Source organism: Panthera leo, chromosome E3 (genome assembly GCF_018350215.1).
Source record: "Panthera leo isolate Ple1 chromosome E3, P.leo_Ple1_pat1.1, whole genome shotgun sequence".
NCBI classification, from domain to species: Eukaryota; Metazoa; Chordata; class Mammalia; order Carnivora; family Felidae; genus Panthera; species Panthera leo.
In genome coordinates, this window is record NC_056694.1 from 24,435,694 (window position 1) to 24,454,983 (window position 19,290).

Below are 19,290 nucleotides of genomic sequence, written 5' to 3' on the forward strand. Positions count from 1 at the left end.
TTGACATTCCCCATATACTACCTTTTATTATGATATGACTATTCCCTAAGAAATGCCCTGCACAGCTCACAACCCAAATATCAGGGAAGTAACAGAAGCACTCGAGCCCCTGACCTGTCTCCCAGACTGCACTTTTGCTCATCTGTTTCATCCTATACATTGGCACAAGAATCATCTTTTTAAATGGTCAGTTATTTGGAGCATGTTATTTCTTTCCAAAGAATCGCACTTCTTAGCCTCCTGATTCCAAGAGGCATTTCCAGTTTTATCTTCTGGTGCTCCTGGACATCAGCCCCCACCCCCTCCACACTCACACTCCTGTTCCAACCCAACTCTGTCTGGCAGAACACTATTATTCCCAAGGACTAGACAATATTTTTTCCAGCCATGGACTTCACCTGGCCTGAAATGCCCTCTTCCTCTCTTTCTGCCTGTGTAGCTTAATTGTAAGGATTGGAGTTCTGGACGGACGCCTGGGTGGCTCAGTCAGTTAAGCGTCTCAGGTCATGATCTCGCAGTTCATGGGTTTGAGCCCCATATCAGGCTGTGCTGACAGCTCAGAGCCTGGAGTCTGCTTCAGATTTGGTCTCCTGCTCTCTCTGCCCCTCCCCTGCTCACCCTCTGTGTGTGTGTCTCTCTCTCAAAAAGTAAATAAACGTTAAAAAAAGAAAAAGAAAAAAAAAAGGATTAGAGTCCCGGAAACAGACTTCAAAGGCAGATCCCAACTCCTCTGCTGATGTGCTGAGTGACTGTGGACAAAGCTCTTCATCCCTCAGAGCCTCAACTGGAGAGCCCGGCTAAAAACACCTACCTACCATAGAGTTTGTATAATTCAATGAGGTGATGCACCTAAAATGCATGGTGCATTACCTGGTACATAGTAAAGTTAACACTGTTGTTGTTTTACCATTATTGACTTTATTTTTTGGCTTGATTTACACCCCCCCCCCCCTTCATAAAACCTTAATCTAAACAGTCGACATCAAAATAATCTCTTTTCTTTGAATTATCAAAAACGTTTATTTTTCCTATCTCTGATATGGCAGCTACAATTTACCGCCCTGCATTTTGGTTACCTTCCTGTTGCACGTATTGTCTTATTTCCTCCTCTCAAGAATAAGCTCCTTGAAGAAAAGGTGCATGCTTAGGCATTTTGGCTCTATGTGTCACTCACTGAGGCCATTATATCTTGTCCTGGGAACTTCCACCTTTTTAAAAGGTGAAGGTTAGGTGAGTTAGTTAACCTAGAAGAAAATTCTGCACTTCAAACAATCAGCAGTGTGGGATCTGGAGGTGGGAGTGAGAGTGGGAGAGAGGTTGGGATAAGAGACTCCAGAAAGGGGCAGAATTGAAAAGAAAACGTTTTTTAAATAACTATCTTCTTTCATCTAAGATCTCCTAGCAGCAGGTAACAATTTAAGAAAAAAAGGAGCCCTGCCACCGTTTGACCCCTATCTCCCCGCTCTCCTCTTTCCGGGAGAGGACGACAGGTGGGGAAGAACGAGGGTGGGCGCGACTAAGCCCTTTGCAATGACTACAGCTAATTATAGGAATTGTGGAAGTGGACCCAAGAATACTGAACTCCCAGCCCACCCACTGCCTCCACTGCGATCCTGGAGAATTCGTTGCTGGAGGGGACCCAGCTCGGCCCCTGGGTTGGGGGTGGGGGGAGGCGTGGGAGACAGGCGGAGGGCGGAGACCAGCGTTGCCCCGCCCCCAGCTAGGCGGTGACCAGTAGGCGGCACCGCGGCGCCCTGCTTTCATTTAGGGAGCAGCCTCGGGAACATCGTGCGCTGTGCCCTAGCTGAAATCGAAGGCCCGCGGCGAGATGAGCCGGGCGCCGGCGTTCCTGAGCGCCGCCGAGGTGCTGGAGCACCTCCGCAGCTCCAGCCTCCTCATCCCGCCTTTGGAGGCGGCTCTGGCCAACTTCTCCAGCGGCCCCGACGGAGGCGTCATGCAGCCGGTGCGCACCGTGGTGCCGGTGGCCAAGCACAGGGGGTGAGTGAGAAAGGCGGGGGCCAGGTGCTGGAGAAACTGGAAACGGGGAAGGGAAGGCACGCGAAGGGAATCAGAGGGAGAAAGGAATAGAGGGCTCGTCTAAATCACTGCTAGTAACAGTTGCCACCTAATATTTGCGCTAACCACAGTACCAAGTGGGCGCTTTACAGGCGTTATCTTGTTTAATTCAACACATTCTCCATATAGGTAGATATTGATGCAAGCATTTTACTGATGGGGAAAACTGAGACTTAGGTTAACTTACCCAAGGTTACACAGGTAGTTAGTAGCAGAACTAGGATAGTTTTTCTCATCCAGAGGCCGACTCTTATACTCTGCATACTGCCTAAAGGAAGGACAGAGGAAATGGGGGGAAGGAGGGACAGTAGGGCAGTGACAGAGGAAAGAGAAAGGAACGTACACTGGGACTTGATAGGGCACCCCAGCATTGCTTGGAAGGGGTTGAAGTTATCCCTCTCTCCTTGCAGCTTCCTGGGGGTCATGCCTGCCTACAGTGCTGCAGAAGACGCCCTGACCACCAAGTTGGTCACCTTCTACGAGGGCCACAGCACCATCTCCATGGTGCCCTCCCACCAGGCCACTGTGCTGCTCTTTGAGCCCAGCAATGGCTCCCTTCTGGCGGTGAGCAACTCCCTGCCTGGGATGAAGTGGGGGCCCCTGGGCCCAGAGCTAGCCTGGAAATTAGTTCTCTGAGAGAGCTGGGTGGAGATTTGATGGGGACCACACGTGCCCCTCTCTGACTAATGATGTCTCTGGATACCAGCAACAATGAAGGGTATCTGTGACTGTGTATCTGTTTCCAGGACTTCCTGAGGATGCACAATCCAGCACCAGAGTGCACCTGCTACTTGAAGTGTGTGACAGTGTGGAAGTAATAATCTCATCATTCTTGTAGATGCTCTTGCCCTGTCCCAGTTACTCCAATATACAGTTCATGAAACTCAGTAGCCAAGGAAACATTTATTTAGTGACTTCTCTAGTGGAAGAAAAGGAGTGTCCTATAATCCCTGGGAGGCTTTTCTGAGAGATACACAGTCACTGGTTTTAACGGTTCATGGTAGTACCAAAATACAGCAGTAGCTCATTCATTGAGCACTTTGTATGTATCAGGCATGGAGGACTCGACTTGTATTAACTCTCCTAATACCTAGAAGCACTCTGTGAGGTAAGTAATATCATTAGCTCCCTTTTCCAGATGAGGAAGCTGAGTCACAGAGCAACTATGCCCATCTTACCCAGGTTTACCTAACTAAATAAGTGGCATGGCTGGACTGCAGACCTACTCAGTGTAAGCCCAGGGTCTATACTCTCTGGAGACTGTGTCTACTGCCTTTCTAACTGCCACTTACTGAGCACTTACCATGTGCCAGAGAAGAGAATTTGATCTCATTCAATTGTGGCAACATTCCTCTGTGGGAGTTTTTCTTTCACACCCCACTCCCAATTTCTGTTGAGGACTCTGAACCTCAGAGTAGTGGAGCCACTTTGCTGGAGGTCACACAGCTGCTTAGCCAAAGGCCCAGGAATCATTGCTAGGCCTGCCTGATGACGGAGTTTGTACGAACTTGTACTCTGAACCCATGTGCTCTGTGCCCTCCAAGCTGGCTCTGAGACCAGGCAGTTGCGTTGTTAGCTGGGTCAGTCTCCTTCATTCCACCCATAGGTCTGGATCTTTAAATCCTCTCTCCTGAATTTCTGGCTCCCCAAGGAACCTGGCTGTACATCACTGCTCTGGGGAGACTGTGTAGCCCTACCCAACCTATACTCATTCTGAGGAGATGACATTCATACCACTACCAGTGGTGGTTCCCCCAGAAAGTGGGACCGGCTCAGGCTTTTAAACTAAATGACAAGACCTTAGATCCTTCCTGAATCTGCTCAGTAGTAAGTGATTCACTTCCTTGTCTACAAAATGGAATACTGATACTACCTGGGGAGCAACTAAGATAAATAACTTAAAAACAGGAGAATAACACAAAGGATGGTGGTTATTTTTAGCCAAACATAATTCAGAATCCCCTGGGGAGCTTTTGAAAACAAGGGTGTCTGGATGCCTCCCTTAGAGAGATTCCCTGGGCATCTGTATCTTCACAAAGCTCCCCACATGTGTGGTAAGAGTTAAGAGCCAGGTAGAATTTCAGTTAAGAGGTAGAATTTCATGGCCCTTGAACAGATGTCATATGACTTACTCTAATTCCTCAAATTGTTCCTTCATCTGGTGTTTTGAGAGACCCAGGGCAAGAAAATAAAATGGGCAATTCTTGAAGGCTCATCGTGTGCTAGATATTTACATTTATGTGAGTGCTTTAATCCTCACCAAAGTCTTCTGAATGGTTGGCATTGTCTTTGTTTTTACAGGTGAGCCAAATGGTACTTAGAGATTAAGATATTTCTTCAAAGGTGCATTTCTCATAAGCGGAAAAATTAGCTCCAGATCTGACAGCAAGCCTGTGCTCTTTGTAGGATACTGTGATACTTCCTGACGCTGCTCTTTTTGAGCTGTTTCTTTCTGCTTAAGTCGTGGCTAGGGTTGCCCCTCGCTCACTGCCTCTCCTTTCCTCCAAGGTCATGGATGGAAATGTCATCACCGCAAAGAGAACAGCTGCAGTATCTGCCATCGCCACTAAGGTAAGATTAGTGCCAGCCTGTGTTGTTGGGGTTTGCTGGAGAGCGGGGTTGAGTGCCTCAAGCTTGAAAGCCTAAGGGAGAAGTGAGGGACTTACTTCGGTATTCTTTTGGACATAACTGGAACTCCATAAGCCAAAAATGGGATGTCAGATGAGCACAGGGATTCATGAAACTATTAACTACCACTTAATGAGCACCACTAGATTCCGGGGACCCTACATACCTTATTCCTTATCTTCACATCAACCTTGCAAAGGAGATAGGATGATCTCCATTTGCCACATTTAGGGAATGTGGCTCAGAGAGGTTATGTGAGTTGCCCAAGATCACACAGCTACTGAGAAGCAGAGCAAGAATTTAAAATCTGACTTCTATGACCCCCAGGACTGCTTTGTTGCCCCCTGCCCCCGTACTACACTGCTCCTGGTAAATCAGGGTAGTTGCTGCATAGGCCAAAGCCAATCCTGCACAAGAAGCAGAGGGGGAGCTGAAGAGATCCAAGTGCACTCACGTATTCATTCAGCTAGTACCGCCTGAGATCCTACTATATGTTGGGCACTGTTCTAAACATCAGGGATATGGCAGTGAACAAAACAGAGAGTGGCACATGGGGGTTTAAGACAATACACAAGATGAAAAGTGAAACACACAGTTTGGTTTGCTAAGAAAATAATTAACCAACAACAAACTCCTTTGGAGTTAATAACATGCTAGGATTTGCTTTTAAAAAAACCCACTACCGACAAAAAACAGATAGTGTGCTGCATGAAAATAAAGCAGAATCGAGAATACTGGGGAGGGGTGACCTTCCGAATTACCCACGGAAGATCTCATTCACCAAGAAGGTGACATTTGAGTAAAAACTGAAGGAAGTAAGTGGGGGAAGGGGCACTCTTCAGGCGAAAGGGAAAGCAAGTGAAGGGGGCGATGATGTTCCTGAGCACTGTCAGGGCATCCTACAAAAAAAGCAGTATCTTTAGAGGTTAGGGTTACGGAGAAGAGGCTTGGAAAGCTGGGTGTCTTTCACGTGAGATGGGAATGTATACGGTTTGCTGAGCTGGTTTAGGAGTTTATGAGGAATGAGCATAAAGAGGTGTGGGGTCTGGGGAGCGGCAGAGACCAGGTGTTCAGATTGTGAGAGTGTTAAGGTCTTCTAAACACAAGATGGGGAGGGAAGAATGTAAGGATTAACCTGAGAATTGTGTAGGAAGGGGGCAGATCACACACCTGGATGAAATGGTTTTTTGAAGCATATCCAGACCCAACTCAGACTGAAATAGTCAAGGGACTCCTTGAGATATATATAATCTCACTGGTACAATTACTGCCTTTCATTTATTTGTAAAGGACTCTGGTCTTTTTCAGAAGAACTTCCAACCCATTGTCTTGATGTATCTTTCGGTTTCTGTGAGGGAGGGAGAACAAGTATTATTGGCCTCATTTCGTCCTAGAGATGGAGACTAGGACTTCCCGAAGTCATATAACCCACGTAGCTATGGGATCTTCTGAGACTGCCTGGTCTTCATGGCCCAGGTCTGTGGTTTCCAACTCAAGCTATACAGCAGCCATCACCTGGGGAATGTCTTTAAAAATTCAGATCCCCAAAACACAGATTTGAAATCACTAAGGGTGGGGCCCAAGAAAATGGTTGTTGTGTTGTTGTTGTTTTTTTTTAATAGTCTCTGGTTACTTCTGATGATCAACCAGGTTTGAAAACCAAAATCTTGTAGACCCAGCTCCCAGTTACACCGTGGTTTTTTTTTGTGTTTGTTTTTTTTGCATTGATAAAAATCTGCACTCCCTTAAGAGTTGAGAATCATTGAGCTGATGCTTCAGAGTTTAGGCTGCAACTTCCCAGCTTTATGCCCAGGGGTGCAGATGGGTTATTTCAATAAGGAACTAAAGGTCTATTATACTTTTTGCCCTGGAAGAGAGAGTGTTTTCTTTTCCACCACTTCTCATTCATTTAGGGCTTTGGGGAGGAGGATGAGAAGTATAAGAGGTTCTCGGGTTTGTCAGTCACTGCAACTTCTTTGCATTTGGATTGCACATACCCTGAGTTGTGGATTCTGACATGCTTTTTCAAGGTGACAGTACATATCAGAGTTTATCCCTGGCAAGCATTTATTCGGCAAATAATTGAGTGCCCACTAGAGGCCAGGCCCAGTGCTCAGTCTGGGGCATAGAATGGTAAGTAAAACCAGATACAGTACCTGCCATCATGGAACACAAGAGTCTATTTGGGGAAACAGATATATTAACCCAAAGATCACACCAATACCTGTGAAACTATTACCTAGACAAATACATCGAGTGTAAGAGGTGAAGTGCAATGAGAGTGTGTAACAGGAGGTCTGTGGGATTTGGAAAGGCTCTTCTGGTGGAAGGGATATCTGATGAGAGATATGAAGGATGGGAGGAGTTACTTGTGAAGGACAGAGAGAAAAATATTCCATGCATAGTAAAGAACCTGTGCAAAGGCCCTGTGGTTGATGGTAGCACACGTGCTTGGGAATTTGCAAAGAAGCCGGTGTGGCTGAAGGACAGGAATTGCAGAGGAACATGGCCTGAGAGGGGGCTGGAGAGATGACAGGGCTACATCTAGTGCTGTTCATTAGCAAATGCAGATGACACACACACTTCCAAGCTCTTTAAGTAAGAAACCTAGCGGATTCATATACATGTTTTTAATTATTTGCATGCTATGGGAAAAAGAATGAAGTACCACTAATCCTGCTATTATTTAATACATCTTATAAATGTTATGCTATTTAGGAAAAGAGATGTCTATTGTAACATTATTACCAAGGCAACAAATTATCAAGTAAGACAATCAATCAGAATTAGAGATTTAGTTTCACAAGTTGAAGGTTTGTTTTACAGGACACTGCAATGATTTCTAAAGCCCAAGTGTACTTCAAAGAATAGATTCATATTAACTAAGAACAGGAAAAAAATTGATTTAGTAAAGGAAAAATCACCTAATTCTCCTTGTTGGATAAAAGCATAACATTGCTTGTTTTGTTGATATTGTAATTTTGAAAACTTCCCAAGTCAGATACTTTGAACTATATTTTATGGCACAAAATGGTATCTCTCCTTCTGTAGCTACAGGAGAGATGAACATCTGCTACTATTTCTGTGACTCCTTTTTGCTAGTAATTAGTAATTAAAGAGACTTTCGCTTTTAGGATTACATTCCAGAAATTCAATAATTGATATTGAAGAAAGAACAGACTCAAATTTTACTGAATGAAATACAGAAAAGGCAGAAGAGGTTCTTTCTTTCTCTCTCTCTCTCTCTCTCTCTCTCCCCCCTGCCTTCCTCTCTCTCTCTCTCTCTCTCTCTCTTTTTTTTTTTTAAGTAGGCTTCATGTCTAGCATGGAGCCCAGTGTGGAGCTTGAACTCAAAACCCTGAGATCAAGACCTGAACTGAGATCAAGAGTCGAATGCTCAACTGACTGAGACACCCAGGCACCCCACAAGAGGCTCTTATTTAATATGGATGGTGTGCCAGTAGGTCTCAACCCCGAATGATTTTTGCCACCTGTCCCAGGGACATTTAGCAATATCTGGAGACATTTTTGGTTTTGTCACAACTAGGGGAAGTAGGAGATGCTACAAGTATCAAATGGATAGAGGCCAGCGATGCTGCTGAACATCCTGTAATACACAGGAGAGCCCATCCACCCGTTTCTGCTGACAAAGAATTATCCAGCCCAAATGTCAGTCATGCTGAGGTTCAGGAACCCTGCTTTACTTCCTACACATAATAGGAGATTTGTGCCAAATCTGTGCAAATGAGACTGTCTCTGCCCTCATGGACTTACAGATCAGTACAAGAAAATAAATCTTAAAGAAATAAGTGCTGTGAAGGGATGACTTCTATCAGGGAGGTCAGGAAGATTTCACCTTAGAGGTGATACTTGGTATGAGTTGATCATAGAACCCCACTCCCAAACACAGACACATATACATCCTTAGCAGGTGCCACAAATGACAGGTCTACATTCCTCTTTAAAGGAAGATAGAGGCTGAGAAAGGATCAGCAGTGGGCTTCGAAAATATAACGGAGAGCCTTGAGTTGCAAGGAAGGGCCCATGGATTCCAGGTAGCTCTTAGAAGTAACTCAGGGCTCTGAGAAGTGGGTGTGGCCTATCATGTCCCCAGGATGGGGTGGCACAGGAGAAAGAATGTGGTCTTTGTAGAATGAAGGGTGTGGTTTTTGGAGACCCATTGTGCCATTTAATAGTTGTAGGACCCTGCAAGTTACTTAACCTCTCTGGACCCCAATTTCTTCATCTAGAAGAGGAGGGTAAAAATAGGAGTGCCTTGCTCACAGGGTGATTGCCTGGACTAAATGAGACCATGAGGGTAAAGCATTGGCATATATTAGGGGCTCCCTGAAGGCTCCGTCCTCCCCTCCACACTCTGCAGAGGAGAAACTGAAACACGAAATATCATCTCCTTCATTGCCCAAGAGATAGTGAGGGAGCTAAAGATAGGGCCAAAGACACCTGGTACTCAGACTGTGTTTGTTCTTCACCTGGCTGCTCTGTCTCCCTTGACCTTTGCCACCTGGTTTCTCTCAAATAGTTTTTGAAACCACCCAGCAGTGAAGTGTTGTGCATCCTTGGGGCTGGGGTCCAGGCCTATAGCCACTACGAGGTCTTCACAGAACAGTTCTCCTTCAAAGAGGTAAGTCCAGGGAAGGCTAGGGGAGAGGAGGAGAGGGAGCGATCATGACCTTAATCTATACTCCTTCACTGCAACATGGGCAATTCTGAAATAGTTAGGTCAAGAGTCTGATCTAGACCATTCTTGTTTTTTTTAATGTTTGTTTATTTGTTTGTTCATGAGAGAGAAAGAGAGAATGCCTGCATGCCTGCGTGCTAGCAGGGGAGGGGCAGAGAGAAAGAGGGAGACAGAGAATCCCAAGCAGGCCTCACACTGTCGGCACGGAACCTGATGTGGGCTCGATCCCACGAACCGTGAGATCATGACCTGAGCCGAAATCAAGAGTTGGACGCTTAACCAACAGAGCCACCCAGGCACACCCATAGGGGATGATTTAAATAACCTTACCCCAGAGTGGCTCAACTTTCCCCTGGCACCAATGAAACATAATGAAACATAAACAGACAAACAATCATGGCACCAATGTCCCTCTTGTTACCCCCAATGAAGGTGAGGATATGGAACCGCACCAAAGAACATGCAGAGAAGTTTGCAGACACAGTTCAAGGAGAGGTACAGGTCTGTTCGTCGGTCCAGGAGGCGGTGACAGGTGCAGATGTGATCATCACAGTCACCATGGCAACAGAGCCCATTTTGTTTGGTGAATGGGTGAAGCCGGGGGCTCACATCAATGGTAAGCAGAGTGGCTCCCGGAGCCGTGGGTAGATGGTGGCCATAGTTGTCCCTGGGCTGAACCAAGTGGCTGCATCTGCAGAGCTATTTTCCTCATGCAAACGACCAAGCTTTTTAAGGCCCTCAGGAACATGTGATCCCTGAAAAACAATATTCACTCAAAACTTTGAAACAAAAATCCTAAACCAGAAGCTTATACATTTAAGTTCTATAAAATGTAACATTTTGGCAAGTGATCAGTCACAGCTAAGTTCTTAAATGTAATGGAGTTTAAATTACAAAAGTCAAATGATTCCTTCTTTCTTAAAAATACTTAGAATTACCCCCTGAAAAAGTTTTTTTTTAATTATAGCACAAAAGACATTTAATATGACATGTGGATGCTATTTAATATGTGTGATAGGATGGGTGGGACTCCAACCATGAGAGTTCCTGGGGCTTCTGAGGATTCTCAAATGACTCTGGAGGTTATAGCAAGAGCTGGTCTCTGTCGAATATTTACTATTGCAGGTGCTGTTCTAAAGTCTTTATTTGTATTACATCATTCAATCCTTACAACAACCTTATGAGGTAGGAGATATTCTTATCATTACCTTCATTTTATAGGTGGGTAAACCAAGGCATAGAGAGATTAAGTAACTTGCCCAAAGTCAGAGGTTCTTAGTGGTAGAGCTGGGATCTGAACTGAGGCAATCTACCATCAGAGCACAAGCTCTTCAATTTTACTACTCTCTATTATCTTCCAAAAAGAAGACTGGAATCTGGTGAGCAAGGAGGGCAAATACTAGGGGTTTAAACACGTTTTCAGTGCCCTCTGTTCTGGTGACAGCCACCTGGCGTGAACTCAGAAGGTAAGAATTCTGTACACATTGGCAGAGAGCAGGCAAAAGCCCAGTGTCATGGTTGTGCATCCAATCACAAATGTGTCCTGAATCCCTACCATGTGACAGGCACTATTCTAGATGCTGGGGAGGCCAAAATAAGCCAGCACTCAGGGACATTTGCTTTCCTGATGCTTACATTCAGGAAAGGAAATCGACAACAAACAGGTAAGCAAATAGATGGACTAGATGGTTCCAGCTAAAGAGAAGTTCTGTGAAGGAAACCAGTGTGTGGCTTGTCTGAGGAACGGGCCAACGCGAAGTGAAGGTCTCAGCTTGTGTGGGACTGGTGTTAAAATGATGTGAGTCCAGAGGGTAGGCAGGCAAGAGATGGGTCAGTTCTGGCTTGTGACAGTAAGACCATTTCTGGAAGGACTCGGGAAATCAAAAGAAACCAGTTCTTGGTAAAATGGACAAGAGCTGAATGTTCAGCTGGACTGACTTGATTTTTTTCTCTTTCAGCTTAAAGCAGTACATATGTATTATCTTGCAGTTTCTGTGGTTTTGGGGGTCTGGGCATGGGTTAGCTGGGGCCTCTGCTCACACAAGGAGGAAATCAAGGTGTTGTCTGAGCTGCGGTCTCATCTAGAGCTCAGAGCCCTCTTCCAGGGCTAGGTGGTTGTGCAGATGCTTCACATTGTTAAGAGAGGAATACTGGTTTCCTGGGGGCTGTTCGCAGCTCCTGGAGGCTGTCCACGTTCCTTGTATGGCTGTTTCATCCTCAAAGCCAACAACAGAGAATCTCTCTCACACTGTGACTCTCCAGGAAGTGCTGCCTAAATCTTGAGTCCAGGCATCCCTTCTATTTCCCTAGCCCAAAGACAAAATTGGCTTAGGCGTTTACAGAGGCATCAAATATATTTCAGAAAAGTATGTTACAAGTGTGGTTGACAGGGAGACACCAACAACAGATTTTACTTACTTTACAGCTTGGCTAAGAGATAGGCCTGATTTCACCCCCGCCCTGCACCCTCTCCCCGCTGCCGCAGCTGGGGTCTGACCCTCACCCATTCTTGCTCCACTGGAGCAAGGCCAGGGCCCAGACTGAGTGAGACCCCTCCTTTCACTGCCTGGCCCACCTCCATCTGCCCAAGTGGCCTCACAGGACCCTTTGAAAACTCCCCCTGCTCAGAAGAACTGGGGCAGGAGAGGGTTGGGGAGGGGGGATGCAAGTGCAATGAGAAGAGGTGGCTTGAGAGGCTAGGGTTTTTCCCACCAGCTTATGATTTATTTACGAGCTTCATTTAGTTAGTGCTTTTGTTCTACAGAACTCCCCACACAAATGCCCTTCGAGAAGGACATTTTTACACCAATCTCTTTGAAAATTAGAGTAGGGGACAACAGCAGGAGAGGAAACAAGTAGAGAAAACTGGACACAATGTGGGAAGGCACATAAATGCCGCCTTATGTGGGTGCAAGGCTTTATAACGGTTTCCAAAGACTAGCTGGCCATGGGCTGGATCCAGCCAGCAGATGTGTTTTGTTTGGACCATAGTGTGCTCTAAAAATCAAGAAATAACACATGCAAATAGATTTCCTGCTTCTCTTTAAAAAAAATAATAAAAGGAAGAAGGGGAGAATATCTAACAGCGGCCCTGCATTCTCACATGGCCACAATTAGCTGGAGATGAATGGTGGCTGCCCTGTTTACAAGGGCCAGCTTTCTTCTGTGTACCAAGGGCTCCACCATTTCCAGTCCAGCCCCTCTGACCAGCTTTGCTCATGTTCCTTACCTGCCTTGTCTTGTGGACTTTTGGTGGCAGCCTCTGTGTTATCCTACGTGCCGGTGCCAGGAGGCATGATTCCTTGGATTCATCATTATGCTGCTGGGCTCACTGCAAAGGATGTGATATCTCGGTGCCAGGATGGAGCCAGTTTCCTCTCTATTGGGGCTTCTCCGTGAGCCTGGCACTGGGCTCCTTTGTCATGAGTGAAGAGAGAAATGGTTGGGGGTGAGGAGTGGGAAGGATTCAGAACCAAGCAGACTGATAGAAGATGGAGGAGTGTAGGGTGTGAATAAGCTGTAAGTGATGTCTCTATTCCCAGAATTTTATAAAGAGGTCACTGCCCCCAGTAAACAAACAGAAAAGGCATCAAAGGGCCCCAGGAGCACGTCTTAGATACACAACCATGGCCAACACCTTCGGTTCTTTGAGCCTCCTTTGTGCACCTTGTAAATGGAAATCAGACATGAAGCATACTTGTGAGGATTATAAATAAAATGTGCGAAACATCCCACAGATAGCAGGCAGCCAATAAATGAATGTTAAGTTGCCTCAAAATCTCTTAGAAAGATCTTGGTATGAAATGCAAAAAAAAAAAAAAAAAAAAAAAAAGACAGGCATTATTCTTATTGATGAGTGTTCAGTCTTGCTGATTGGGGGGGCTGGCATTGGGAAATGAGGCATCCCAAATCTGAGTGTTCCCCTGTGTTCTGTGTCACCTCCTTTTCCCCACCCCTCCTCCACTTTTTGGCACGTGTAGTGTCCCTTGCCTCTATTTCTGGGTTCAGGGTCCGTTTTGCTGTCTCTTAGCCATTGGAGCGAGCAGACCCGACTGGAGAGAGCTGGACGACGAGCTGATGAAACAGGCTGTGCTGTATGTGGATTCCCAAGAGGCTGCCTTGAAAGAGTCTGGAGATGTCCTCCTGTCAGGGGTGAGCCTCTCCTCCTGGTGGGCTGCTGTCCAGCTGGCCTCACCTGGATGCCAGGGTTTCATTAACCTTCCCTGCCGTTTGGACTGTTCCAGACCTCAGTCACTCCTACCTCTTTGTGGGGTGACAGCCCCTAAACATCTCTCAACCCTTTCTAATCCCCTTCTGGAATAATGTGGCCATTATGTTAATGACATGTGTTTTCCTGTCCCCTTTGCCTGGAGAGCGGCTTGATGGATTTTTCCCATCGGACTGAGCTGTCCTATGAAGCAGTAAGATTGGGAGATAAGTGGCTGGCAACCTTCCCAATGTGGCCAACAAAGTAAGACTGGGGTTGGCCATGTTCTGGCCTTATTCTTCTGTAATCGGAACATAGGAGCAAGAAGAGGGCTGCCAAAATGAGCGTTAAGATAAGAATATGCTTATTTCCTCACTGAAAGACTGTCTTGGCTGGACATTCTCCTGGCTACAAACTTGAATCTCTGCATTCATGGTATATCACAAAGGCAGATGTTATGCAAAAAAAAAAAATATATATATATATATATATATGTGTGTGTGTGTGTGTGTATATAATTATTATATTATGATTATATATTATACAATAATTATAATATAATTATTATATTTTATGTTATATATAATATATATGTGTTATATATAATTATAATTATATTATATATAACATATATAACACATATTATATATAATATATTATATATATATTATATATAATATAATATGTGTTATATATATAATACAATTATATTATATATATACATATGTAACACATATATATATTATATATATCCTTTTTTTAATGGGGGGAGCCAGTTTACAAATGGTCTTTTTGTCAAGAACCTCATCCAGTTCTGGGTGCTCTCCCTGCCCCTGCTTCAGAACCTGGCCAGAGCAGACACTGGCTCCATGGCCCCCGGATCAGTGTGTGTTCATTTCACAGGCTGAGATCTTTGCTGAGCTGGGAGAAGTGGTGAGGGGGGTCAAGCCAGCGCACTGCGACAAGACCACGGTGTTCAAGTCTTTAGGTAAGGACTGTTGCTCCCAGGGCACACTCCAGCCAGAGCACAAGGGCAGGCTTGCCCATTGGTGCAAAGGGGAATGAGTCACTGGACTCTGTATTTGAGTCATGAAATCTGTCATTTGAGTCAATTATTTATGTGTGTTAGCACAGTAGGTAGTAAGCCCATGAACTCTGGAACTGGGTGGTCCTGGGTGGGATTCCCTTCTCTGCCATTCCCTGGATATGCGCCTTTGGGCAAGTGACCTCACTCCATCTGAGCCACGGTATCTTCACTACCTGTTCCCTTCAGTGTTTATGAGAATTAAGTGACATGTGTATGTGTGTAAAATGATTTGTATACAGCAAGTGTCAGCAGGAAATCATTTGGACTTAGATCTAAATGAAAGTCAGAAGAAGGTATCCTTCAGAGGTGGGGGTAAGGATGTTTAAAGACAGGGAGCTTGGGGCGCCTGGGTGGCTCAGTCAGTTGAGCGTCTGACTTTGACTCAGGTCATGATCTCACAGTTCATGGGTTCAAGCCCTGCGTCAGGCTCTGTGCTGACAGCTCAGAACCTGGAGCCTGCTTCAGATTCTGTGCGTGTGTGTCTCTCTCTCTGCCCCTTCCCTGCTTGTGCTCTGTCTCTCTCTATCTCTCAAAAGTAAACAAATGTTAAAAAAAAATTGTTTTTAAGACAGGGAGCTTAAGGGAAATGGCAGGGAGACCTACCAGAAGAGACCCACCCAGGAAGTACAGCCTGAGACCCCTTTTTGTCCTTCCTTCCCTACCCTCCTACTTGCTGATTTGATAGGGACTTCCATGGGGAGCTCCATTACCGACAGAAGCCCAACAAAGGATGGGCTCCCAGTGGCCAGTCTGCCCCTCAGCCCAGCAACTTTACCCCCCACTCGGAGTTAAGGAAATGGACGCACATGATAACAGAGCTGATAGTCAGCTGATACACCTAAAATATTGAAATACTCCCAAACTAGTTGATAAATAGTTATTGCCCTGAGCCCCCAAGAATGTCTTCCACCCTTCTCCCAAGATCTTGCCTATTTCCTATGATCAAGAACCCAAAGCTTTAATGCTTGGCAGAAACATTAAGAGTACTCTAGCCACCTAGCATCCATGCCAATGGGTCAGTATCCGTGCCTTGCTGCGTTTTAAATATATTTTCAAAATCTCTCATGCACAGGGAGACAGGAAAAAGCAGTGTAAACTTTACCCAGAGCTTGGTTCAAAGACATCACACTGATCCAGTTGTGATGGAAAACTTCAGAGTTCAGAGATCAGAGGTCAGCAACCCCTTCAGCAGACCATACTGCAGAAATCTGCTGTGCCCTTCTGAGCAATTTTTGTTTTCTTGCTTTGGAGATTGGTTTATTGGCACAGCTTTCCATCTAGCAGGTGCATATTAAACACCTATTATGTATCAGACTCCGTACTGGATGTAGTGGTGACTACAAAAATTAGTAAAAATCAGCCCCTGTCCTTTAAAAACACATAGCCACTTGAGGTTAAGCTACATATCCAAAACAATAAGATAAGTGGGGTTGCTGAAGGATGCAGGGTTTGGACTAGACCAAGGGTCTGCAAACTATAGCCTGTGGGCCATACTCGGCCCACCTCCTGTTTCTGTCCTGCCTTCAAGGTGGGAATAGTTTCTAATCAAATGACTAGAAAACAAAAAAGAAGAAGAATATTTTGTGACGGATGAAAATCACATGAAATTCAAACTTCAGTGTCCATAAAGAAAGTTTTACTGGAACATGGCCAGGGTCATTTGCTTACCTATCATGTATGACTGCTTTTGCCCCACAATGGCAGAGTTGATTGCAACAGAGACCATAGGGCTTGCAAAGCCTAAAATATTGACCATCTGGCTGTTCACAGAAAGTTTTCAGCACACTAAATTAAACTTTGAAGAACATTTAAAATGTGTTTGGTGGGCATTTCTTGCTTAGCATCTTTTCCCTGCTTCACCCTGTCCTTCGCAGACCTTCCAAGCCTAAACTCACCTCTGGATATGAGTACGTTTTACCCCAATGGGCATGGTTAGCAGCACAGACAGTGAGTCAGGAAACTGCCAGTCACAGGGCCTGGACTGTTCCTGGGAATGGTGTTCTGACAAAAAGTGAACCACATTTCTGCCCCTTCCAGGAATGGCGGTGGAAGACCTGGTTGCAGCCAAACTAGTGTACGATTCCTGGTCATCTGGCAAATGAAACGAAGGAACTTTGCGTGGAGGTAGATTCAACAGCTCAAGGGATGTTGTTACCAGCTCCCTTTCAATTTCTAGATCAAATGAGGGAACCCGAGGTACAGTGAGCTATAGTTTTGAGCTTATCATGTCTTACCTTAAATAATGAGATCCCCATTTGTGTGTGTAGTTGGAAAGCAAAACTAGGTGGCCATTTCTTCTGTTGCACCAGATTATAGTGATGCTCTGTTCCCCCCCCGTATTTCACTGCATTTTGTAATTCCTTGAAATAAAGCATTTTCCAAGTCTGCAGTTCTCACTGTGGTCCTTTCTGTCCCCCATGGCAGAGGAAGTGAGGAAAGCAGGTGCTCCCATTCACTCCCTGGGGGAGTTCCAATGACCATAATTACATTTATTTAAATTATTTAAATTAGTATACAATTCCTGTAACATAAAATTCACCAGTTTAAAGTATACAATTCAATGGTTTTTAGCATGTTCAGAGGGTGCAACCGTCCACTGTCTGATTCCAGAACATCTCATCACTCCCCAAATGAAACCTGGTGCACATTAGCAGTCACTCCTCTTTCCCCCTTTTTCCCAGTCTCTGCCAACGACTGATCTGCTTTCTATCTTTACGGACTTGCCTCTCCTGGACATTTCATATAAATGGAATCATGCTTTATGTAGACTTGTTTCTGGCTTCTCATTATTTAAATTTCAAGGCACAATGGAGCTTCTATATTGGTCAGGACTTCTTTGGTCACAAGTGGTAGAGACCACAACTCAAACTACCCTAGGCAGAATGATTGAAAGAACGAATGAATGAGGAATGGAATGTATTGGCTATTACAATTCAGAAGTACACAGGTAACTGCTCACAGCTACAGCTGTATCCAGGGCTCCAAGTCTCCATAGGACCCAGTGTTGCTCTCTCCATCCCTCAGCTCTGTTTTCTTCAGTGTTGGCTCCATTACCGAGTAACTTTTCCCCTGGCTGTCCTCTTCGGCAACCCTAGCAGAAATGAAGATTATCCCACAACTCGAAGGACCATCTAGGTGATGTGCCCATTTCTGTGCCTAACACTGTAGCTAAATGAGATGGAATACTCTGGCACAGTCCAGTGCCATGTGCCTGTCCCTGAAACAAACACATCCTCCCACTATTCTGATGCCACTATTATCCGGGCCTGGGTCACATGCCCCCATTGAAGTCCAGAGTGGAATTAGTCCACCTGACCACATGAGCTAACAGAAGAGAAGGGGGCTCTTAGCAAAAAGAGGAAGGAATGGGTATTGGGTGGACAAATCTACAGATGTCCACTAAAGTATCAGTGTTGAGAGGTTCATTAGGAATTATCTAGTCCAACCTCCTCGTCTTCCAGATGAGGAAACTGAGGTGTGTTTTCCCTAGCTCCCCCAATTCACTAGCAGAGTTATGTTGCTCTTGTCCTGCCAAAGACCCCTCCCCCATCCGAATCCACTCCCACTCCTAGTCTGGCTATGAGATAAGTCAACAGCAAAGAAAAACATTTTCTGTTGCTTTGTTTTCCTACGCAAACTCCTAACAGTTCTTCATGCTATAGAATGAAGCCACAAGTTCACCCATTCCCCTACTCACCTCCCCTCTGGTAACCATTAGTTTGTTCTCTGTAGGTAAGAATCTGTTTTCTGATTATTTTTTTTTTCCTTTGTTCATTTGTTTCTTAAATTCTACATAGGAGTGAAATCATATGGCTTAGCCACAAGTTTATCATGTTTGCCAGGCTGTCTGGATAGGGGCCTTTGCACTGGAATAAAATATCGATCTGATCTGCTTTTGCACATCTCAAGTGACGATGAAGTCCTTCTGGGGAACTTAATGGTCACAACCCTAAGGGATGTGTAGAGAAGGATGTGTGACAATGGGATTATTCAAAGTGCCTCAATTACAGTAATTTCTCTGACATTGGCCATAGCAACTTCTTTCTAGATATGTCTCCTGAGGCAAGGGAAAGAGAAGCAAGAATAAACTATTGAGAGTACATAAAAATAAAAAGCTTCCGGGGCACCTGGGTGGCTCAGTCAATTAAGCGTCTGACTTCTGTTCAGGTCATGATCTCTCAGTTCATGAGTTTGAGCCCCACCTCAGGCTGTGTGCTGCAGCTCAGAGGCTGGAGCCTGCTTCCAATTCTGTGTCTCCCTCTCTTTCTATCTATGCCTCCCCTACTCACACTCTCTCTCTCTCAAAAATAAATAATAAAAAATTTTAATAAAAAGCTTCTGCACAGCAAAGGAAACAACCAACAAAACTAAAAGACAACCTACTGAATAGGGAAGATATTGCAAATGACATATCCAATAAAGGGTTAGTATCCAAAATATAGAAAGAATTTATACAACTCAACAACCGAAAAACAATACAATTAAAAAATGGGCAGAAAACATGAACAGACATTTCTCCAACGATGACGGAGATGGATAACAGACACATGAAAAGATGCTCAACATCATCAATCATCACAGAAATACAAATCA

At 45.0% G+C, this 19,290-nt stretch overlaps 1 protein-coding gene across 1 annotated transcript; it reads left to right on the forward strand.

The window, feature by feature from the left end:
• The first annotated feature begins 1,782 nt into the window (after positions 1-1,782).
• On the forward strand, positions 1,783-17,082 carry CRYM (crystallin mu). Its single transcript, XM_042921672.1, has 8 exons — positions 1,783-1,998; positions 2,487-2,640; positions 4,585-4,647; positions 9,245-9,346; positions 9,836-10,019; positions 13,434-13,555; positions 14,514-14,598; positions 16,735-17,082. The coding sequence occupies exons 1-8, from the start codon at positions 1,829-1,831 to the stop codon at positions 16,797-16,799; spliced, it is 945 nt and encodes a 314-aa protein (XP_042777606.1). The 5' UTR covers positions 1,783-1,828; the 3' UTR covers positions 16,800-17,082.
• The last annotated feature ends 2,208 nt before the right edge of the window (positions 17,083-19,290 follow it).